A 24,672-nucleotide genomic window follows, 5' to 3' on the forward strand; every position below is an offset into this window, starting at 1 on the left:
CGTATTACGTCTATCGAGCAGTGGACGTCAGAGTTTCTAGTTTTTGCATCTGTGTATTTGTTGCGACATCCTACCCACGCTCGTTCGTTACTGAAGTACGCAGACACTATTCGATGTGGGGTATGGTTGCCGTGAGTACGACATCCAGTTTCGATTGCGCCAGGCGCGTGTGCCGTCGCGCTCTTGGGCAACTATTGATGCCGAACTTTGGCTGGTGCTGCTTGGTGCGCCCGTTTCGCACCAGCATATTTTTCGTCCGTACCAACAACGCGAGCGTGCCCCCTCCACTGCCGCCAACCCCTGGTCCGATTTCGGGCCTGGTCAGCGCCCAGTCGCCGGGGTTGGTTGAGGCGATAACTATGATCGCAGGTTTACCACGCAGTGCCCTGATGGCTCAGTCGGATATTAAGTCGGCCTTTCGTGTACTTCCCGTCCATCCTAGCGATTTTGATTTGCTTGGTTTTTCCCATAACAGCCAATTTTATTTCGATAAATGCCTACCTATGGGCTGTGCTATATCCTGTGTTACGTTCGAGCGGTTCAGTACTTTCCTTGAGTACTGTACTCGTAAGGTGGCCGAATCTCCTAACATTGTGCATTATCTGGATGATTGCCTGTTCGTTGGGGCTAGTCATGCCGAGTGTGCACGTTCCCTCCAATCTTTCAGAGTAGTTTGTCAGCGATTTGGGGTACCCATCGCGGAAGAAAAAACCGAAGGCTCAGCTACGAACCTCACTTTCCTGGATTTAGCGATCGATACGGTTGCACGACAGCTTCAAATCCCGACTGATAAGCAAGTTGCTTTACAAAATACGATTGTTAGTGTGCTCGATCAGAAGAAAATCACGCTGCGCAATCTTCAGTCCCTGCTAGGTCGTCACAATTTTGTTTGTAAGGCGGTAAGACCTGGTAGGGCCTTTCTCCGTCGTTTGCATGATCTAGCTAGGGGTGTCTCCAAACCTCATCACAAAATTCGCATCACTTCAGGGGCACGAGCAGACTCGCTGGCGTGGCAGCAGTTTTTGTCACATTTCAGCGGAAAGGTAATGTTTCCGGATCCGATGTTAAGTCAGAAAGCTCCTTTATAGGTAAATTTATTGTTTGTTATATTTCAATGATAGAGGGCGCTGCTACAATTGCACTGTAATCTATAACTTCCCGGTCACGCTTTGCAGTCGCCATATTTCGTGTTTCGATACCACGTCATCCCAAAGTCGTAAGTGAAATATGCATAACTTGTCATTTGTAATTCCTTTATTTGGTTATTATAGACATTCTTTGGGTTGTGGGATATGTTTAAGGCATTTATTTTGGGAAAAAAAAAACAACAACACATGCACAAGTAACATAATTGGGACAATTTACAATGTGTATTGGGGTCGATTACATGTCACTTTAGGTTTATTGCGTGCAGTGTAAAATGTATATGTGGATCCAGATTAATGTCATCGATCCTGTTAATTGCCAGATACTGTGTGATTAGTTATGATTGTTTAATTTCAATTATGAACAAAATTGTTGTTGATTTATACTTATAATTTCCAACTGTTTAAAGTCAATTTTTGCATATTTGTTTTGGACAGATTAAACCGTGCTCTTTGTGCTGGTTAATTCGCCTAATCACAACAAGTTTGTCAATGGGGTATATTTGTCACCCGTCACACCCGTCACATGAGTTTAATGACTGGGATCTATGAGGATACCTGTACACCGACAACATGAGCGTAGTTAGTGGAGGTGAGCAGAGCGCCAAGCACCAAGACCATGATGATGGCCCGTTACCAGGAGATGATGAAAGGCAGGAGGAGTCGGTACGCCCAGAGGACTCTTCCAGTCAGATAGCGTCAACGACAAGCACAACGAAGTCGTCACTGGGTAGAACCAGGAGAAGGCTTGTTGCCAAGATGGCAGCGCTTGAAGCAGAGGCAGCATGCTTACGAGAGATACAGGTGATAGAGCTCGAAGAGTTGAAACTGCGTCAAAGAAAGCAAGAGCTCGCAATCAAGACCAAGATGGACATGGCAAAGGCGGAAGAAATAGTTTACGCCATCGATGGGGACAGTCTTCAGACGACACCCCCAAGTTTGACACCATCACCAGTACTGAGTGACAAGCAGGAGTCACAGAAGGACAGTTTGCATGAAGCAGGGGATGAGCAGACACCCCGGAAGGAGCCAGGTTACTCCCCTGTGGATAGTCCGTCAATTACGACACCGAAGAATGGAGAGCACTCCGCAGACAAGCTCAAGACAGCCCCTATGGATGATGACAACCCAGAAAAGGAAGCCTCGCTGATGGAATTGGTAAAAACGGGGCAACAACAGCAGCGATGCATGCTGGCAACGATGCAACTTCCGAGAGCAGAGTTGCCAACCTTCGACGGCAACCCACTGCAATACTGGACCTTTCTGCGTGCATTCGAGAACAGTGTAGACATTGCAGATATTGACGACAGTGCCAAGCTAGTAAGGCTTCTGAAATACTGTACTGGAAAGGCAAGAAAGATCATAGAGTGTTGTGCCATAATGGCGCCAAGTGTTGGCTACAAGAGGGCCAAGGCACTTCTCCAAGAACGCTTCGGCAGTGATTATGTCATAGCTGAGGCATGGGTAAATAAGGTAACCAAAGGTGTACCCTTGGCTTCCCATGATAAAGTAGGGCTAAGAGAGTATGCTGATGACCTCAAAGTTTGTAAGGAAACATTGGACACAATGGGATATATTCAGGAAATAGGAACCCAAGGTGTAATGGTAAAACTTGTAGAGAAGCTGCCCGGTTATTTACGTAATCGATGGATAAAACTTGTAACGGGGCTTCGGAAGAGTGACAAGTGTCCTAAGATTGCTGATTTGGTTGAGTTTGTTGAAGATGCGGCCCAGGAGGCCAATGATCCTGTATATAGTAATTTGCATGCAAGTACATATAAGCCACACAGACCAGAGATGAGATCTAGAGTAACCAGACCAGACAAAACTAGCTATGCATTGTCAACCATTAGCAAGATGAATGAACATGTACATGTAACATGTGTGATGTGTAAGGGTAACCATACACTGTTTGGTTGTTCTGAATTCAAGGGTAAAACCCCACAAGAGCGGTTTAACTTTGCCAAAGCTGAAAGATTGTGTTACAATTGTTTAAGGCCAGGTCACGTTTCAAGTGCGTGTAGTTTGCATAGAGTTTGTTCTGTTGCAGGGTGCGGTAAAAGACACACAAAGTTCTTGCATCCATTAAAGCAGACACCGTCATCTTGTGTTGAAGATGATAGACCAGCCTGGCCGGAGGCAACAGCGCAAAGTAGCTTTACTGAGACGGATCATGGCACATCTTGCGTCACAGGGGTCGGGGTGTACAGAGTTGCCCTACCTATCATTGCAGTGAAGGTCAGTGCAGTAGATGGCGATTGTAGCGTTGACACTTATGCTCTTCTTGACAATGGTTCAACAAGCAGTTTCTGTACGGAGGAGCTTGCATGTCGACTGAGCATCAAAGGTAAAAGGCAATCCTTGACCCTAATGACAATGACAAAGGCAAAGGTCAAGACTGAAACAACCGTCGTCAGCTTGGTGGTGAACAGTTTTGACCAACAAGCGGCAGTTAAACTTGATAAGGTTTATACACGACACTCACTTCCGATTAATGACGACAACATTGCTGAGCCAGAAGACATCACGAAATGGCCAAATCTGCGAGACATCAGCATCCCCCAGGTTGAGAAGGGCAAGGTACACCTCTTGATTGGTCAAGACTCGCCAGAGGCACTCCTTCCATTGGAAGTGAGAAGTGGTGAAACAAAGGCACCGTATGCTACCAGAACTCGACTTGGATGGTCCTTAAATGGGCCGTTGGGAATGTCCATGAGGCCTGCGGTAACGTCAAGCTATGTGGCAGTTGATGATGCTCTTGAGCAACAGCTGCAGAGATTCTGGAAATTGGATGCTGCTGAGTCACTGTATGACGACGACAAGGGCATGTCAGTCCAAGACAAGAGAGCAATTGCATTGTGGGAGAGCACCGTTTGCATGAAAGATGGCCATTATGAACTGCCAATACCGTTCAAGAACAACCCGCCAAGGCTTGCTGACAATCGAATGGTCGCAGAGCAACGCCTGACTTCATTGGGCAGACGTCTAGAGAGGGATCATGAGTTGAAGTTACGCTACATAGAAGGCATGAAAAACCTGGTTGATAATGGATATGCTGAGGCACTAGGAGATGATTGCGTGACAGATACGGCCATATGGTATCTACCACATCACCCGGTACTCGATTCAGGTAAACAAGGGAAGATGCGTATCGTCTTCGACTGTGCAGCTAAACACCATGGTCAGTCCTTGAACACGCAGACAATCAGTGGGCCAGACCTGACAAACAAGTTGTTAGGCGTACTCCTTCGCTTCCGACAAGAACAAGTGGCAGTTTTGGCAGACGTTCGTGCCATGTTCCACCAGGTCAGAGTGTCCCCGGAATGTCGAGACGTCTTGCGTTACCTTTGGTGGCCTGACGGTGATACTTCACGTGAACCGGCTGTGCACAGGATGACTGCACACCCTTTTGGCGGGACATGGAGTCCCAGTTGCCTTACGACATACCGCCGAGGACAACCGTCACGAATTCCAACCAGACACAGTCAATTGCGTCATGCGCAATTTCTACGTAGATGACTGCCTAGTCTCACTTGCAACTGAAGTTGAGGCTATTAGGGTTTCTAGAGAACTACGAGAACTTCTGTCCAGAGGTGGTTTTCAGTTGACGAAGTGGTTGAGTAACAGCCCTCAAGTTCTTGAGTCAACCCCACAGGAAGATAGAGCCGTGGGTGTCAGGGGGCTAGACCTGAATCATGAAGCGCTACCTACAGAGAGGGCCTTGGGTATGCAGTGGGACGTCGAGACTGACTGCTTCGGGTATAAAGTGAGCCAAAGGGAAAAACCCTTGACAAGGAGGGGGTTACTAAGTATTGTTTCCTCCATCTATGACCCGCATGGATTTGCGAGTCCCTTCACGCTGTTAGCCAAGAAGATTGTCCAAGACTTAAGCAGGAAGAAGTTGGGTTGGGACGAAGAGCTACCATCACAACACAGAGAGGATTGGCAACGTTGGAAGCAGGACTTGGGAAAGCTCGAACAGCTGCGGATAAACCGATGTATCAAGCCCTATGGGTACAAGGATGGCGTCAGTTATCAGTTGCACCACTTTTCCGACGCGTCTGAGGCAGCTTACGGAGCTGTAACTTACCTTCGTATGGTGAATTCTGCAGGCCTCAGCCATACCTGTCTGCTATTATCAAAGTCACGTCTGGCACCTTTGAAGAAGGTTACGATACCAAGGCTTGAGCTGACGGCTGCGACACTCTCTGTGAGGCTGGATGCAATGATCAAGAAGGAGTTTGACCTACCTTTGGAAGAATCAGTTTTCTGGACTGATAGCACAATAGTGCTTCGATACATCTATAATGAGCAGAAGCGTTTCCACACCTTTGTGGCAAACAGAGTAGCCGTCATCCAGAACCAGTCAAGTTTTCATCAGTGGCGTCATGTGAAAAGCGGGTTAAATCCGGCAGATGTTATCACCAGAGGGCAAATGGTAGATGAGCTGCTGGCCAACCAGAAGTGGTTGATTGGTCCTGAATTCTTACGCCAAGAAGACAACATGTGGCCAAGTTTACCGATCTCGACAACTCTTGACGATAAAGATCCAGAAGTGAAGCTTGAGATTTATGCCACCCAACATACAGACTCAGCTAACTCAACCGACAGATTGATGGCCAGACACTCCTCATGGTATGAGCTGAGAAGAAGTGTTGCATGGATCTTGCGAGTGACTGACAGTCTGCTAAGAAGAATCAGAAAGCAACCAGCAATACAAGACATGAAGACGCTGACAACGAACGACCTAGCCAGGGCAGAGGCTGCCATCGTAAGATACATTCAAGCCCAGTCCTTCCAGGAGGAGTTCAGCAGCTTGAAGAAGGGTGAAGATAAGGCTCAGAAGCTTAGGTCTGAAAAGAAGAAGAAAGGTCAACTGTACAAGTTGGATCCTATCTTGACAGACGACAGCATCATCAGAGTTGGGGGACGGTTGCGGAATGCCCCGGGAGATACATCAAACCATCCACCCATATTGCCAAAAGACAACCATGTAGTCTCTCTTATCATGAAGCACTACCATCTGGAATCTGGTCACTCGGGAAGAGAGTATGTTCTGTCACTGATACGACAAAAATTCTGGGTCATCAAGGCTAGATCCATTTTGCGCAAGGTTTTGAGCAGTTGCTTTGAATGTAGGCGAAGGTCTGTAGTTCCAGTCCAGCAGAAGATGGCAGACCTACCATCTGACAGGGTTACCCCATACAGACCACCATTCTCATTTGTTGGAGTCGATTGTTTTGGACCGTTTCTAGTGAAACAGGGTAGGAACCAGATCAAACGGTACGGTTGCATATTCACGTGTCTTGCATCTCGAGCGGTGCACATAGAGGTTTTGCATACACTGGATACAGATTCCTTCATAAACGGCATGCAGAGATTTGTCTGTCGACGAGGACAACCGATAGAGCTGAGGTCCGATAATGGCTCTAACTTCATTGGAGCTGAGCGTGAGCTAAAGGAAGCTTGGAAAGGGTTGAGTCAAGAGAAGGTTGACAAGTTCCTTCTTAAGAAAGGAATCCAGTGGAAGTTCAACCCCCCGAGCGCTTCCCACATGGGGGGCGTCTGGGAAAGACAAATTAGGTCGACACGCAGGCTGTTGAGTTCACTGATGACAGAACAGGTAGTGAGCGATGAAACCTTGTCGACTGTAATGTGTCTAGTCGAAAGTATCATAAACAACAGGCCAATTACCACCGTCTCAGACGACATCAACGACTTGGAACCACTCACTCCAAATCACCTGCTACTTCTTCGTGGTGCGCCACATTCCCTTGGTGAATTCGACAAAAAGGATATGTACTCGCGGAGAAGATGGAAGCAAGCGCAATACCTTGCTGATGTATTTTGGAGAAGATGGATCCGGGAATATCTCCCCTCACTGCAAAAAAGACAAAAATGGCTTGAACCCCAAAGGAGCATCATGGTTGGCGACTTGGTACTTATTGTTGACAATGACCTCCCTAGAAACAAATGGCTTCTTGGGCGTGTTCTTGAAACTTACCCAGGGAAGGATCAGCTTGTAAGAGTGGTCAAAGTAAAAACCAAGTCATCCATTCTGACTAGGCCAGTTCAGAAGTTGTGCCTCTTAGAGTCAGTAAATAAAGAGCAGTGAACCATCTGGTATTCATCAGGGATTTACAGCACGGATTTACAGCTTAAATCAAACCCTAACATTCCAGCATCAAGTTTCTTGTAAGGATATGTGTATTTGTCCATTGTAATTTGAATGGTGTTATTGTTGGGATTATGTAATCATTTTTTCCGTGCTTAAAGGTATATAACATTCGGTTTGTTGAAATGGTCGCATTTTGCTTAATGATATAGTTATGTAGTAAATGCCTTATTAAGTATGTAATGGCATTTAAGGGGTCGGAATGTTAAGTCAGAAAGCTCCTTTATAGGTAAATTTATTGTTTGTTATATTTCAATGATAGAGGGCGCTGCTACAATTGCACTGTAATCTATAACTTCCCGGTCACGCTTTGCAGTCGCCATATTTCGTGTTTCGATACCACGTCATCCCAAAGTCGTAAGTGAAATATGCATAACTTGTCATTTGTAATTCCTTTATTTGGTTATTATAGACATTCTTTGGGTTGTGGGATATGTTTAAGGCATTTATTTTGGGAAAAAAAAAACAACAACAACACATGCACAAGTAACATAATTGGGACAATTTACAATGTGTATTGGGGTCGATTACATGTCACTTTAGGTTTATTGCGTGCAGTGTAAAATGTATATGTGGATCCAGATTAATGTCATCGATCCTGTTAATTGCCAGATACTGTGTGATTAGTTATGATTGTTTAATTTCAATTATGAACAAAATTGTTGTTGATTTATACTTATAATTTCCAACTGTTTAAAGTCAATTTTTGCATATTTGTTTTGGACAGATTAAACCGTGCTCTTTGTGCTGGTTAATTCGCCTAATCACAACAAGTTTGTCAATGGGGTATATTTGTCACCCGTCACACCCGTCACATCCGGTATGGTACAATAGTGACCAATTGCACAGGTACACTGATGCTTCTGCTGAAATTGGTTTTGGGGCTTACGTTGCTGCGCACTGGTGTCAAGGGAAATGGCCCGAGCATGTAAAAAGTCAGTCCCTTTCTATTGCCTGCTTGGAGTTGTTCCCTATTGTGCTAGCGGTCCAGCAGTGGGCTGTCCCATTGCATAATAAACGTGTGATATTTTGGTGTGACAATCAGGCTGTAGTTAGTGTCATCAACAGACAAACGTCTAAATGTCACGTAATGATGCGTTTGGTGCGCCGCCTCGTAATGGCATGTCTCACATATAATATCCAGTTTCGATCTCAGCATGTTCCAGGCCTGGATAATGGCATTGCTGATGCTCTTTCACGTTTTCAGATGACCAGATTTCGTCATCTCGCACCCGCTGCAGATCGCGATATGACCCCCTTGCCACGTGGAGTGTCTTCAGTTAGAGGTCCAGAGTCTTTTGCATGACGCAGTGGCCCCCCGCACGAACTTGTCTTATTAGACGGCTTGGCGTCTTTTTCAATGGTGTAGTCAAACCCATGGTTTCGACGCCACGAAGTCCCCCTCCCTGCTTCAGATAGTTCGATTTATTGCATTTTTGTCGGTATCTGGGTATGCCCCCACAACGATTACCTCTAACATCTCGGGAGTTTCCTCCAATTTGCAGTTAACGAGTTATCCTGATTTAACTAAGCATTTTCTGGTCAAACGTTTACTTGAGGGATGTCGTAGTCCTCGTAGTCGTCGCAACCGACGGCGCCCAATCACTTAGGATATTTTATGTCGTATGGTCCCAGCCTTGCAGGCCGTTTGCTTGAGTAATTTTGAGGCTCGGTTTTTCGGAGTGGCTTTCTTACTTGCGTTTTTGGGTTCCTTCGCATTGGGGAATTTACTGCCCAATCCCACCAATCTCCTAGCCCGTTGAGTCGGTCTGATGTTACCGTCAAAGACCCCCCTTTAAGGGTCGAACTTATCCTACGTCACTCGAAAACAGATCAATATGGCCATGGTTATGTAGTTCCATCCCAGCAGCGCATAGCCGGCACAAAATGATGTGCCCCGTCCGAGCGACTTTGTCCTATCTTGCCTGTTCCACATCCCCCCATGGCCCATTTTGTCACATTTCGAGGGGCGTCCTGTCACGCGTTACTAGTTTGTCGAGGTACTCCATCGTGCCCTTGAGTTTATAGGGCTTTACGACGCCAGATTTACCTCTCACTCCTTTCGCATAGGGGCAGCTACGTCTGGGGCTATGGCACGTGTGTCTGAAGATGATGTTAAAATTTTGGGGTGTTGGAAGTCTGGGGCTTACCAACGTTACATTCGGATTCCCCAGCTATTTTCCATTGAACGCTACATGTTGTATTAGCTTAAGGACTTTGCTCGTGTTTTGTTCCGACTTTCTTTTCATTTTTCTTGCGAGAATTGACCCCCGCCAAGCCAACTGTGTAGGTCATTGGGGACGGCTCTGTGTGCTGGTGTGCTCGGCTGGCGGGGTCATCGCCTTGGGGAGAGCGTCTTATTCGGCTGGACTGTATCCACTGGATGGGAAGGCGAAGACTCCAGATGTTCCAGAACTCCGATTTCCTGTTGGAAGCGTGGTCGGCAGTTCCGATCTTACCTGACGTCATCATCCTGCAGTTTTGCGCCAACGACCTGGGGCTTGTACACAAACATTTACTGAGTATTCTAGCACGGCAGTGCATGAATTTGACCAGAGAAGCACTGCCGCATACTGTCATTTTTTATTCCGAGTTACTGCCCCGCCAAACTTACCCTCACGCCCTAAAGCAGAGTTCCCTCGAGCGTAAGCGACGTTCGCTGAACGCGTACGTTCATTCATTATTTCGGAACGCTCATGGGGGTGTTATTTGGCACCCCCAGATTCAGTGGTCGTCCGCGGCGTTATATCACGCGGACGATAATTGTTCGTTCATTCTCGACAACTTCTACCAAGCCCTGGCGCCATATTGTTTGCCTGTTGCTTCTCCCCTTAATACCACCACCTGAGGTCTATTTGGCGGCGGTCATGTTGCCGAATTCAGCAACAAGCCCGTTTGGCGTGAATTTCATTCAGGGACCGCAAACTGACCTCGTTTTTAAGGCACTGTATCCTTATTTACGACACGTATGGAAATGTGCCGAAAGGAAAGGCCTGACCCCTTCCTTTGTCGGGGGAGTCACTAGTTTATTAAGGGCCAAATTAAGAAAAGCCATTTCGTACTCACTAATTTCTGTCGTTTGACATAAATAGCTGTAAGTGGTCGTTGAAAATGCTCGTTAGTTGCCCGTTATTCCAGCAACCCAGTGTCAGCCCAAGTCGGGCCGCACCTCGTGGAAATTGCTGTCCGATCCCAGCGTTTGATGGTTGGCCCAAAGTTACTGTATGCTGGAGTAAATCCTTGCTAATTTGTTCATGAAAGTTGGGTAATTTTGCATTCTGCCAGATGTATTGCTGTTTGAATTTGCGTATGGAAGGCTTTGTACCGCGCAGGTACATTCCAAAATTAATTTACCGCTCCATGTGCTTTGGGCGGAAACAAATGCTGATATGATAATTGCTTTTCAAACATTTTTGCTGATAGTTCTATGTTTTTGCTGATATGAGTTGCTGTTCCCCGTCACCAGGCTCGGGCGCGAACAATTGCTGATTGCCATAGTACCGGTACTTTTGCTGATATGTGTTGCTGTTCCGCGTCACCAGGCTCAGGCGGGAACAATCTCTGTAATTTTTGCTGAATAGCTACACTTTGCCTGAAACGCAATGTAAGATATACTTGCAGTTCTGCGTCACTAGCTTCGGGCGGGAACTGTTTCCATATATTGCTGAGTAGTTATACTTTGATTGTGTGCAATGTAATTTTTTGCAGTTCCACGTCACCAGCTTCGGGCGGGAACAACCTGACCTGTGTCAAGTTCAATAAACGGCTGCTCAGGCCAATCGACACAAAAGTTAGAATGCGAGTGTCCACTTGTCCCCGAGTTCAGTTCTCTGGTCCTGTGCGTGCGGGGACAAATGGGCTTATTTGATTTTGTTTTAATTTGATACATTTCCACAAATGAAAGCTCGCACTCCTGAAACGGCGTAGTAGATTTTTAACTCGGTTTAAAAGTTAACTTCTGGTACTTTTCGGCATCTTGCAAGTCTCTCAATAAATGCCCGTCCATCCGATAGCCCACGTTTTCCATAGTCTTGCCAAAGACCGAGTTATTCATCAATTTAAAGAAATCCTTCTCAAAATCAGACTAGGCTAATTTACGTAATTCGGTATTTTTATCGATATGACTTTTCATCCAAGGCTCTTGTTTAAAAGACATCACTCGGTGAATCTGTTTTAATTCTAGGCCTAGTTCTAAATATTTCTGTAAAGTTTGGTAATGAACCACATATTTATTTTGGTGTTTAAAGTTGACACGAGTTTATCTAGTGAAGTAATTCGCTCGCCGTTTGCCATTAAATCCATTTGAGACGCTGACAGCCATTCATTTGGGATCGATATATTTTCAGGCGCAAGTGGGAAGTCGTTGTGTAAATCGTGTAAGTGCTGCGGATAACCTAACGTCACCTCGAGTATATAACCTTTGGACGCACTTGAATAAATTTTCGAAATGTACTCTGCAGTAAATTAGAGTGGGTTAAGTCCCACGCTGATTTGGAAAGTGGGAAAGAGGGGGCGCTCTAGTCTCTACTCGACCCCTGACAGCAATAATTGGAGAAGGGAAATTTTAAATAATCCCGCCATATGGATGCAGCGCACATGGTGAACACCATAGCACTTATCAGCCCTGATTATGCACGGCTCTACTTTACCCGACACAGCATATGATTGCTCTATATTAAAGATTCCTCGAATCAGATTACAAGGTCCAAAACTGATCCTTTACGTAGGGTTTCTTAAGACGATCAAGTCAACGTAAGATCGTATTCTTGCCGTGTTTTGTAGTCACAAGAACCTACACTGACAGCTTAAGACGTCTGAATTTTTTACGTTTTCGAGGATCGATATAAGCTCTACAGATTTGGGCTATATAGGATTACTATGCGAGCCTTGGCTTGGCTCATAGAGATATAAAATCCACTGACTAGGTGTGGTTTTAATAACCTATCGGATGTAACAACGGATGTAAAAATGTGCTGTGTTCAAACCCAATTGGAATGGATTCAGTACAAAGCAGCTTTCCAAAAATAGCCTGAATTCAAACGTATTTCAGACTACAACTTTAACTCCAAAATAAATAGAATTCTTGCAAGCTTTCAGCTCCGAGCGGAACAAAAGAGAGCGTGGTTTTTTTTTTTTTTTTGGTTTTTTTTTTTTGTTTTTTTTGGTGCTTATTGCACAGGAGCGCCATGAGGCGCGCATGTATAATATGCGCGTTTGACGCGGAGCGCGCTAAATACGCGTAACTAATTTATTGCGGCATGTATGGACTTTGGGTTACACGCAGAACACGTGCAAGAACCTGCTGGTAACTGCACGTCTTTCTTTCGCTAATTTGGGGTGCACTTCAGCTCGGGCACACCGCTGGAATTGCCGTACATTCGATGGGTGGAAACAGCAAAGCTATTCACGACCACAGGGGGCATCCACGGAATATTTCGACTATTTCCGGAAAACTGGAGGAATTCCTCCAGCCTGGTCACGTGGATAGCGGTCGACTCAGAAACCGGACCCTTGATTCGTAGAGTAGTCAGAATCATCGGGTCTGGTATCCAGACTACCCTGCCTCTGTGTTGGTCATTGTTCTACTGGTATCTCGGGAATTCTTTTCCCGACATCCAGGGGCTAGAGATGTGCTAAAATGACGCAACGCAATCCAACGTACACATACATGTACATCGTTCAGTAAGACTTACCTGGGAAGACTCGACTTGTCATTGATCCTTTCAGGAGGATTCTGGTGGAATTTCAGCGTCAAACCTTACCTTTTTGACATTTTTACATTTTCATACCAAACAAATTGTATTGTAGGCTTACGTTAAGCGTCGTACCAAGGCTGAGACGAATTTAACAGTTGAAGTCCCATTTTATTGTCGCTACCTGCAAGTTGTATAAAATTAATGCAGCAAAAACAATTATTCTTATGTTCTATAATTCTGTGAAATTAAAAATTGTGGCCGTCATATTTCCTTTAAGCAAATTCTACTCGTCATGCACGAAATCTCCCGAGTGAAAATATCCTTGTTAAAACACTCAAAAGGTGGAATTCAAAACATGCATTAAAAACAGAATCTGACTTTGCAAAGTTTTTGCATGTTGAAGATTGGTACTTTAAAAACACATGTAGTATCAATGTTGGACATGCAAAATCTTTGCGAGGGTCACAATTTGCTGTATAATTCGCTGTACGTAGCGAGATTAACTATTTTGGCACCTGAGACTAGAAATTAAAGCACTGAAATAAAACTTCATTACAGTTAAATGTCAGTTATGCCGGTGAAAAATGTAACATTTATTATTACCTACATGTATGTATTAAACCGCATAAAAAAAACCAAAGTGAGGGATGGAACCCAAACTAGTTCAAAACCACCCTGTTTAATATATTCCACTGAATAAGTTAAATTATAGGAGAGTCGAAAATGGCTTCCCGTGAAAATGTTGAAGCATTTAAACACCAAGAACTTTCCAGACTGGTTTCACAGCGTTTCTGCACATGTGAGGTGATATTTGAATAAGGAACTCTGCCCTATTAAACTGTTCTATTGTGACAATCTATGGCGATTAATTACACTATGCAATTTTTGTCCTAGGTTCAGTTACTCGCAGTAAAATGTCAAAGCAGATCTTCAAAAATAATGAACCATTTAAAAATCGGTATTAGGCGACTCGCAAACAATGTTTAATCACGCAACAGTATAAAACAAAATTAGTTCAAATATTTAAAACGGTTGAAACTCGTACAAAAATTGCATTTCTACGCAAAATAAAGGTAATATATATCACTACTTGTTGTAGCTGCAATGTTCATATTACTGCATATAAGCTGTTTCCAGAATTTAGGACAACTGAATTCTGTTCTTGCATCAATCGTCCTTTGTCTGGTGTGAGATATTTGGTCCGACCAACACAATGGTAAATGTAACACATAGCTAACAATTTTCATGGACGTTATACATGTATGTTAACAGATAACCTGCCATGGATATGAAGAATGGGTATAAACTACTTACAAGCTATTGCCTATTATCTGTATGTATTTCTAGAAGGTGATCTTTCTCTAATACATGTACCAAAGGTCCTGATGATAGGTTGCAAAAACTGTTAGATTAAACATACATTGGATGTCCGTTGCATGTTTTGTGATAAACAGTTTTCTAAGGTCCTGTTATTCACAATAAAATACTATTATCAATGCAGAAACAATTAAAAACATGTTCTGTTCATTAGAATGATCAGTCATGCATTATGAATAAAAACCAACAGAAATAAGAACAATTTGAATTGACGGAATGAATGAGAGCAATTCATAAAACACATATTGTTACTAGTACACATAAGAAATTAACTTTTAAAAACCAGGAAGTTTTGCTTGTAAAGCCCGTGTATGAGTATTTTGGATAACAACAGGAAATGTATTTCATAATCCCCGGGCTTTCGAAGAAAATGTTGCCCTAAATTTTATGATCCTGAAAACAAGCACGCCTTTGAGTGCAAACTGAATTGAATGATTCAGAAATTATCCAGGTACATGTATTTCAATACTATCATAACATATGTAAAATAACACGATGTACAAGGAGCACATCGATCATCTCATTCTCTGTATCTGAACTGTGGGATGTCAGCGTCAGCCTGACGTTCAGCGTCAGAACTGCTGTACATAACTTCTCTGTGCAAGGCGCTGTGACAGGTGTTTCAAGGTCAACTTAGCCTTTGGTCAAGCCACGGCCGGGCTGGGGGAGGGATTTCCAAGTACGATGATATACAAGTTGGGAGTGGCAGATGGTGGCACTTATTCCAGAAGCACTTGAGATGGAATAAACTCGTAGCTGAAGAAGCAGTTCCTTTATCTGGGCAATGGTGTGATAGACATATCTTAGAGGCAGGTTTTTTTAAGGATGTTTCCTTGGATAAAAAACAAGCCATCAGGCATGGTCGGTTCACCCTAGTCAAAACTCCATTCAGAAAGTCTTACACCCTGTCAGCCAAATGGTCCAAACACATTCAGCCTGACAGTCGAGTGTGGACTCCATGCGATAATCTTGAATATCAGACAATAACACATATTCAGCCCAGGTGATACAGTACAAGCTGTGATGTTATACAGTCAGCCAAGCAGTCATACGTTCAGCAACAATCAGCAAAACAGCAAGTCCAAAATCAAGTAGGCTGGGTAGTCGCACGTCCAGTCAGCCGGGCAACGCACGTCCAGTGAGCCGGGCAGTCGTACGGCCAGTCAGAAAGGCAGTCACACGTCCAGTCAGAAGGGCAGTCGCAAGTCTAGCAAGCCGGGCAGTTGCACGTCCAGTCAGTATCTGCAGAAAATTAAAAAAACTAAAGCGCAAGTTTTAAGATGAAAAAACAACAATTTCAGATTAATTAAATATCGAAAAAATGAGCAAAGCACTTAAACGAACGACAGAGAAAGAGAGAAAGAGAGAAAAGAGAGAGAGAGAAACAGAGAAAGACAGAAAAGAAGACTTTCTGTCAGACAGCAGGAAAGACAAACAGGCGGACAAAAAGAGAGACTGGCAGAAAGTGAGAAAGAAAGCATGACAGAAAGCCAGACGGAAAGACTAAAAGGACAGGAAGGAAGGACAGGAAGGAAGGGCACGAAGGAAGGAAGGACAGGAAGGAAGGACAGGAAGGAAGGAAGAACAGGAAGGAAGGAAGGACAGGAAGGAAGGAAGAACAGGAAGGAAGGAAGGACAGGAAGGAAGGAAGGACAGGAAGGAAGGAAGGACAGGAAGGAAGGAAGGACAGGAAGGAATGAAGGACAGGAAGGAAGGAAGGACAGGAAGGAAGGAAGGACAGGAAGGAAGGAAGGACAGGGAGGAAGGAAGGACAGGAAGGAAGCAAAGACAGGAAGGAAGGACAGGAAGGAAGGAAGGACAGGAAGGAAGGAAGGACAGGAAGGAAGGAAGGACTCACAAAACGCAAACAACAGATAACAGGACAAACGTGATCTCGCAAGGGCAGGGCCGATCACTTCCTGAGGGTAGCAAGAGCTACCCCTGCTACCCGGAACAAAAAAAAAGATAAACTACTCAACTTAGTCATCGGGCAGTCGCACATCCAGTCAGCCAGGCAGTCGCACATCCAGTCAGTATCTGCAGAAAAACAAAAAAGACTAAAGCGCAAGTTTAAACATGAAAAAACAACAATTTTAGAGGAAATAAACATGAAAAAACAACAATATCAGAGGAATTAAATTGCCGAAAAATAAGCACCTAATTAAACGAAGGACTCACAAAACGCAGACAACAGATAACAGGACAAACGTGATCTCGCAAGGGCAGGGCCGATCACTTCCTGAGGGTAGCAAGAGCTACCCCTGCTACCCGGAACAAAAAAACAAGATAAACTACTCAACTTAGTCATCGGACAGTCGCACATCCAGTCAGCCAGGCAGTCGCACATCCAGTCAGTATCTGCAGAAAAACAAAAAAGACTAAAGCGCAAGTTTAAACATGAAAAAACAACAATTTTAGAGGAATTAAACATGAAAAAAACAACAATTTCAGAGGAATTAAATTGCCGAAAAATAAGCACCTAATTAAACGAAGGACTCACAAAACGCAGACAACAGATAACAGGACAAACGTGATCTCGCAAGGGCAGGGCCGATCACTTCCTGAGGGTAGCAAGAGCTACCCCTGCTACCCGGAACAAAAAAAAAAAAGATAAACTACCCAACTTAGTCATCGGGCAGTCGCACATCCAGTCAGCCAGGCAGTCGCACATCCAGTCAGTATCTGCAGAAAAACAAAAAAGACTAAAGCGCAAGTTTAAACATGAAAAAACAACAATACCAGAGGAATTAAACATGAAAAAACAACAATACCAGAGGAATTAAATAGCCAAAAAATAAGCACCTAATTAAACGAAGGACTCACAAAACGCAGACAACAGATAACAGGACAAACGTGATCTCGCAAGGGCAGGGCCGATCACTTCCCGAGGGTAGCAAGAGCTACCCCTGCTACCCCAAACAAAAAAAAAAAAGATAAACTACTCAACTTAGTCATCGGGCAGTCGCACATCCAGTCAGCCAGGCAGTCGCACATCCAGTCAGTGTCTGCAGAAAAACAAAAAAGACTAAAGCGCAAGTTTAAACATGAAAAAACAACAATTTTAGAGGAATTAAACATGAAAAAACAACAATACCAGGGGAATTAAATCGCCGAAAAATAAGCACCTAATTAAACGAAGGACTCACAAAACGCAGACAACAGATAACAGGACAAACGTGATCTCGCAAGGGCAGGGCCGATCACTTCCTGAGAGTAGCAAGAGCTACCCCTGCTACCCGGAACAAAAAAAAAAGATAAACTACTCAACTTAGTCATCGGGCAGTCGCACATCCAGTCAGCCAGGCAGTCGCACATCCAGTCAGTATCTGCAGAAAAACAAAAAAGACTAAAGCGCAAGTTTAAACATGAAAAAACAACAATTTTAGAGGAATTAAACATGAAAAAACAACAATACCAGAGGAATTAAATTGCCAAAAAAAAGCACCTAATTAAACGAAGGACTCACAAAACGCAGACAACAGATAACAGGACAAACGTGATCTCGCAAGGGCAGGGCCAATCACTTCCTGAGGGTAGCAAGAGCTACCCCTGCTACCCCAAACAAAAAAAAAGATAAACTACTCAACTTAGTCATCGGGCAGTCGCACATCCAGTCAGCCAGGCAGTCGCACATCCAGTCAGTATCTGCAGAAAAACAAAAAAGACTGAAGCGCAAGTTTAAACATGAAAAAACAACAATTTTAGAGGAATTAAACATGAAAAAACAACACTACCAGGGGAATTAAATCGCCGAAAAATAAGCACCTAATTAAACGAAGGACTCACAAAACGCAGACAACAGATAACAGGACAAACGTGATCTCGCAAGGGCAGGGCTGATCACTTCCTGAGGGTAGCAAGAGCTACCCCTGCTACCCGGAACAAAAAAAAAGATAAACTACTCAACTTAGTCATCGGGCAGTCGCACATCCAGTCAGCCAGGCAGTCGCACATCCAGTCAGTGTCTGCAGAAAAACAAAAAAGACTAAAGCGCAAGTTTAAACATGAAAAAACAACAATTTTAGAGGAATTAAACATGAAAAAACAACAATACCAGAGGAATTAAATAGCCAAAAAATAAGCACCTAATTAAATGAAGGACTCACAAAACGCAGACAACAGATAACAGGACAAACGTGATCTCGCAAGGGCAGGGCCGATCACTTCCTGAGGGTAGCAACAGCTACCCCTGCTACCCCAAAAAAAAAAAAAGATAAACTACTCAACTTAGTCATCGGGCAGTCGCACATCCAGTCAGCCAGGCAGTCGCACATCCAGTCAGTATCTGCAGAAAAACAAAAAAGACTAAAGCGCAAGTTTAAACATGAAAAAACAACAATTTTAGAGGAATTAAACATGAAAAAACAAGAATACCAGAGGAATTAAATTGCCAAAAAAAAGCACCTAATTAAACGAAGGACTCACAAAACGCAGACAACAGATAACAGGACAAACGTGATCTCGCAAGGGCAGGGCCGATCACTTCCTGAGGGTAGCAAGAGCTACCCCTGCTACCCCCCCCCAAAAAAAGATAAACTACTCAACTTAGTCATCGGGCAGTCGCACATCCAGTCAGCCAGGCAGTCGCACATCCAGTCAGTATCTGCAGAAAAACAAAAAAGACTAAAGCGCAAGTTTAAACATGAAAAAACAACAATTTTAGAGGAATTAAACATGAAAAAACAACAATACCAGAGGAATTAAATTGCCGAAAAATAAGCACCTAATTAAACGAAGGACTCACAAAACGCAGACAACAGATAACAGGACAAACGTGATCTCGCAAGGGCAGGGCCAATCACTTCCTGAGGGTAGCAAGAGCTACCCCTGCTACCCCAAACAAAAACAAAAAAGATAAACTACTCAACTTAGTCATCGGGCAGTCGCACATCCAGTCAGCCAGGCAGTCGCACATCCAGTCAGTATCTGCAGAAAAACAAAAAAGACTGAAGCGCAAGTTTAAACATGAAAAAACAACAATTTTAGAGGAATTAAACATGAAAAAACAACAATACCAGGGGAATTAAATCGCCGAAAAATAAGCACCTAATTAAACGAAGGACTCACAAAACGCAGACAACAGATAACAGGACAAACGTGATCTCGCAAGGGCAGGGCCGATCACTTCCTGAGAGTAGCAAGAGCTACCCCTGCTACCCGGAACAAAAAAAAAAGATAAACTACTCAACTTAGTCATCGGGCAGTCGCACATCCAGTCAGCCAGGCAGTCGCACATCCAGTCAGTATCTGCAGAAAAACAAAAAAGACTAAAGCGCAAGTTTAAACATGAAAAAACAACAATTTTAGAGGAATTAAACATGAAAAAACAACAATACCAGAGGAATTAAATTGCCAAAAAAAAGCACCTAATTAAACGAAGGACTCACAAAACGCAGACAACAGATAACAGGACAAACGTGATCTCGCAAGGGCAGGGCCAATCACTTCCTGAGGGTAGCAAGAGCTACCCCTGCTACCCCAAACAAAAAAAAAGATAAACTACTCAACTTAGTCATCGGGCAGTCGCACATCCAGTCAGCCAGGCAGTCGCACATCCAGTCAGTATCTGCAGAAAAACAAAAAAGACTGAAGCGCAAGTTTAAACATGAAAAAACAACAATTTTAGAGGAATTAAACATGAAAAAACAACACTACCAGGGGAATTAAATCGCCGAAAAATAAGCACCTAATTAAACGAAGGACTCACAAAACGCAGACAACAGATAACAGGACAAACGTGATCTCGCAAGGGCAGGGCTGATCACTTCCTGAGGGTAGCAAGAGCTACCCCTGCTACCCGGAACAAAAAAAAAGATAAACTACTCAACTTAGTCATCGGGCAGTCGCACATCCAGTCAGCCAGGCAGTCGCACATCCAGTCAGTGTCTGCAGAAAAACAAAAAAGACTAAAGCGCAAGTTTAAACATGAAAAAACAACAATTTTAGAGGAATTAAACATGAAAAAACAACAATACCAGAGGAATTAAATAGCCAAAAAATAAGCACCTAATTAAATGAAGGACTCACAAAACGCAGACAACAGATAACAGGACAAACGTGATCTCGCAAGGGCAGGGCCGATCACTTCCTGAGGGTAGCAACAGCTACCCCTGCTACCCGCAAAAAAAAAAAAAGATAAACTACTCAACTTAGTCATCGGGCAGTCGCACATCCAGTCAGCCAGGCAGTCGCACATCCAGTCAGTATCTGCAGAAAAACAAAAAAGACTAAAGCGCAAGTTTAAACATGAAAAAACAACAATTTTAGAGGAATTAAACATGAAAAAACAAGAATACCAGAGGAATTAAATTGCCAAAAAAAAGCACCTAATTAAACGAAGGACTCACAAAACGCAGACAACAGATAACAGGACAAACGTGATCTCGCAAGGGCAGGGCCGATCACTTCCTGAGGGTAGCAAGAGCTACCCCTGCTACCCCCCCAAAAAAAAGATAAACTACTCAACTTAGTCATCGGGCAGTCGCACATCCAGTCAGCCAGGCAGTCGCACATCCAGTCAGTATCTGCAGAAAAACAAAAAAGACTAAAGCGCAAGTTTAAACATGAAAAAACAACAATTTTAGAGGAATTAAACATGAAAAAACAACAATACCAGAGGAATTAAATTGCCGAAAAATAAGCACCTAATTAAACGAAGGACTCACAAAACGCAGACAACAGATAACAGGACAAACGTGATCTCGCAAGGGCAGGGCCAATCACTTCCTGAGGGTAGCAAGAGCTACCCCTGCTACCCCAAACAAAAACAAAAAAGATAAACTACTCAACTTAGTCATCGGGCAGTCGCACATCCAGTCAGCCAGGCAGTCGCACATCCAGTCAGTATCTGCAGAAAAACAAAAAAGACTGAAGCGCAAGTTTAAACATGAAAAAACAACAATTTTAGAGGAATTAAACATGAAAAAACAACAATACCAGGGGAATTAAATCGCCGAAAAATAAGCACCTAATTAAACGAAGGACTCACAAAACGCAGACAACAGATAACAGGACAAACGTGATCTCGCAAGGGCAGGGCCGATCACTTCCTGAGGGTAGCAAGAGCTACCCCTGCTACCCGGAACAAAAAAAAAAGATAAACTACTCAACTTAGTCATCGGGCAGTCGCACATCCAGTCAGCCAGGCAGTCGCACATCCAGTCAGTATCTGCAGAAAAACAAAAAAGACTAAAGCGCAAGTTTAAACATGAAAAAACAACAATTTTAGAGGAATTAAACATGAAAAAACAACAATACCAGAGGAATTAAATAGCCAAAAAATAAGCACCTAATTAAATGAAGGACTCACAAAACGCAGACAACAGATAACAGGACAAACGTGATCTCGCAAGGGCAGGGCCGATCACTTCCTGAGGGTAGCAACAGCTACCCCTGCTACCCCAAACAAAAAAAAAAAGATAAACTACTCAACTTAGTCATCGGGCAGTCGCACATCCAGTCAGCCAGGCAGTCGCACATCCAGTCAGTATCTGCAGAAAAACAAAAAAGACTAAAGCGCAAGTTTAAACATGAAAAAACAACAATACCAGAGGAATTAAACATGAAAAAACAACAATACCAGAGGAATTAAATTGCCGAAAAATAAGCACCTAATTAAACGAAGGACTCACAAAACGCAGACAACAGATAACAGGACAAACGTGATCTCGCAAGGGCAGGGCCAATCACTTCCTGAGGGTAGCAAGAGCTACCCCTGCTACCCCAAACAAAAAAAAAAAATAAACTACTCAACTTAGTCATCGGGCAGTCGCACATCCAGTCAGCCAGGCAGTCGCACATCCAGTCAGTATCTGCAGAAAAACAAAAAAGACTAAAGCGCAAGTTTAAACATGAAAAAACAACAATTTTAGAGGAATTAAACATGAAAAAACAACAATACCAGGGGAATTAAATCGCCGAAAAATAAGCACCTAATTAAACGAAGGACTCACAAAACGCAGACAACAGATAACAGGACAAACGTGATCTCGCAAGGGCAGGGCCGATCACTTCCTGAGGGTAGCAAGAGCTACCCCTGCTACCCGGAACAAAAAAAAAGATAAACTACTCAACTTAGTCATCGGGCAGTCGCACATCCAGTCAGCCAGGCAGTCGCACATCCAGTCAGTATCTGCAGAAAAACAAAAAAGACTAAAGCGCAAGTTTAAACATGAAAAAACAACAATTTTAGAGGAATTAAACATGAAAAAACAACAATACCAGGGGAATTAAATCGCCGAAAAATAAGCACCTAATTAAACGAAGGACTCACAAAACGCAGACAACAGATAACAGGACAAACGTGATCTCGCAAGGGCAGGGCCGATCACTTCCTGAGGGTAGCAAGAGCTACCCCTGCTACCCGGAACAAAAAAAAAAGATAAACTACTCAACTTAGTCATCGGGCAGTCGCACATCCAGTCAGCCAGGCAGTCGCACATCCAGTCAGTATCTGCAGAAAAACAAAAAAGACTAAAGCGCAAGTTTAAACATGAAAAAAACAACAATTTTAGAGGAATTAAACATGAAAAAACAACAATACCAGAGGAATTAAATAGCCAAAAAATAAGCACCTAATTAAATGAAGGACTCACAAAACGCAGACAACAGATAACAGGACAAACGTGATCTCGCAAGGGCAGGGCCGATCACTTCCTGAGGGTAGCAACAGCTACCCCTGCTACCCCAAACAAAAAAAAAAAAGATAAACTACTCAACTTAGTCATCGGGCAGTCGCACATCCATCAGCCAGGCAGTCGCACATCCAGTCAGTATCTGCAGAAAAACAAAAAAGACTAAAGCGCAAGTTTAAACATGAAAAAACAACAATTTTAGAGGAATTAAACATGAAAAAACAAGAATACCAGAGGAATTAAATAGCCAAAAAATAAGCACCTAATTAAACGAAGGACTCACAAAACGCAGACAACAGATAACAGGACAAACGTGATCTCGCAAGGGCAGGGCCGATCACTTCCTGAGGGTAGCAAGAGCTACCCCTGCTACCCGCAACAAAAAAAAAAAGATAAACTACTCAACTTAGTCATCGGGCAGTCGCACATCCAGTCAGCCAGGCAGTCGCACATCCAGTCAGTATCTGCAGAAAAACAAAAAAGACTGAAGCGCAAGTTTAAACATGAAAAAACAACAATTTTAGAGGAATTAAACATGAAAAAACAACAATACCAGGGGAATTAAATCGCCGAAAAATAAGCACCTAATTAAACGAAGGACTCACAAAACGCAGACAACAGATAACAGGACAAACGTGATCTCGCAAGGGCAGGGCCGATCACTTCCTGAGGGTAGCAAGAGCTACCCCTGCTACCCGGAACAAAAAAAAAGATAAACTACTCAACTTAGTCATCGGGCAGTCGCACATCCAGTCAGCCAGGCAGTCGCACATCCAGTCAGTATCTGCAGAAAAACAAAAAAGACTAAAGCGCAAGTTTAAACATGAAAAAACAACAATTTTAGAGGAATTAAACATGAAAAAACAACAATACCAGAGGAATTAAATAGCCAAAAAATAAGCACCTAATTAAATGAAGGACTCACAAAACGCAGACAACAGATAACAGGACAAACGTGATCTCGCAAGGGCAGGGCCGATCACTTCCTGAGGGTAGCAACAGCTACCCCTGCTACCCCAAACAAAAAAAAAAAAGATAAACTACTCAACTTAGTCATCGGGCAGTCGCACATCCATCAGCCAGGCAGTCGCACATCCAGTCAGTATCTGCAGAAAAACAAAAAAGACTAAAGCGCAAGTTTAAACATGAAAAAACAACAATTTTAGAGGAATTAAACATGAAAAAACAAGAATACCAGAGGAATTAAATTGCCAAAAAAAAGCACCTAATTAAACGAAGGACTCACAAAACGCAGACAACAGATAACAGGACAAACGTGATCTCGCAAGGGCAGGGCCGATCACTTCCTGAGGGTAGCAAGAGCTACCCCTGCTACCCCCCCCCCAAAAAAAGATAAACTACTCAACTTAGTCATCGGGCAGTCGCACATCCAGTCAGCCAGGCAGTCGCACATCCAGTCAGTATCTGCAGAAAAACAAAAAAGACTGAAGCGCAAGTTTAAACATGAAAAAACAACAATACCAGAGGAATTAAACATGAAAAAACAACAATACCAGAGGAATTAAATTGCCGAAAAATAAGCACCTAATTAAACGAAGGACTCACAAAACGCAGACAACAGATAACAGGACAAACGTGATCTCGCAAGGGCAGGGCCAATCACTTCCTGAGGGTAGCAAGAGCTA

At 43.5% G+C, this 24,672-nt stretch overlaps 1 protein-coding gene across 1 annotated transcript; it reads left to right on the top strand.

Moving 5' to 3' along the window:
- Window positions 1-1,068: 1,068 nt before the first annotated feature.
- On the top strand, window positions 1,069-6,335 carry LOC147798817 (uncharacterized). Its single transcript, XM_087137811.1, has 4 exons — window positions 1,069-1,216; window positions 1,584-4,451; window positions 4,801-6,066; window positions 6,285-6,335. Exons 2-4 carry the CDS (start codon window positions 1,719-1,721, stop codon window positions 6,333-6,335), a joined length of 4,050 nt encoding a protein of 1,349 aa, XP_086993937.1. The 5' UTR covers window positions 1,069-1,216; window positions 1,584-1,718.
- The last annotated feature ends 18,337 nt before the right edge of the window (window positions 6,336-24,672 follow it).

Source organism: Acanthaster planci, linkage group LG06 (genome assembly GCF_054643075.1).
Source record: "Acanthaster planci isolate LZ-2023a linkage group LG06, COTS_SCS, whole genome shotgun sequence".
Classification (NCBI taxonomy): domain Eukaryota; kingdom Metazoa; phylum Echinodermata; class Asteroidea; order Valvatida; family Acanthasteridae; genus Acanthaster; species Acanthaster planci.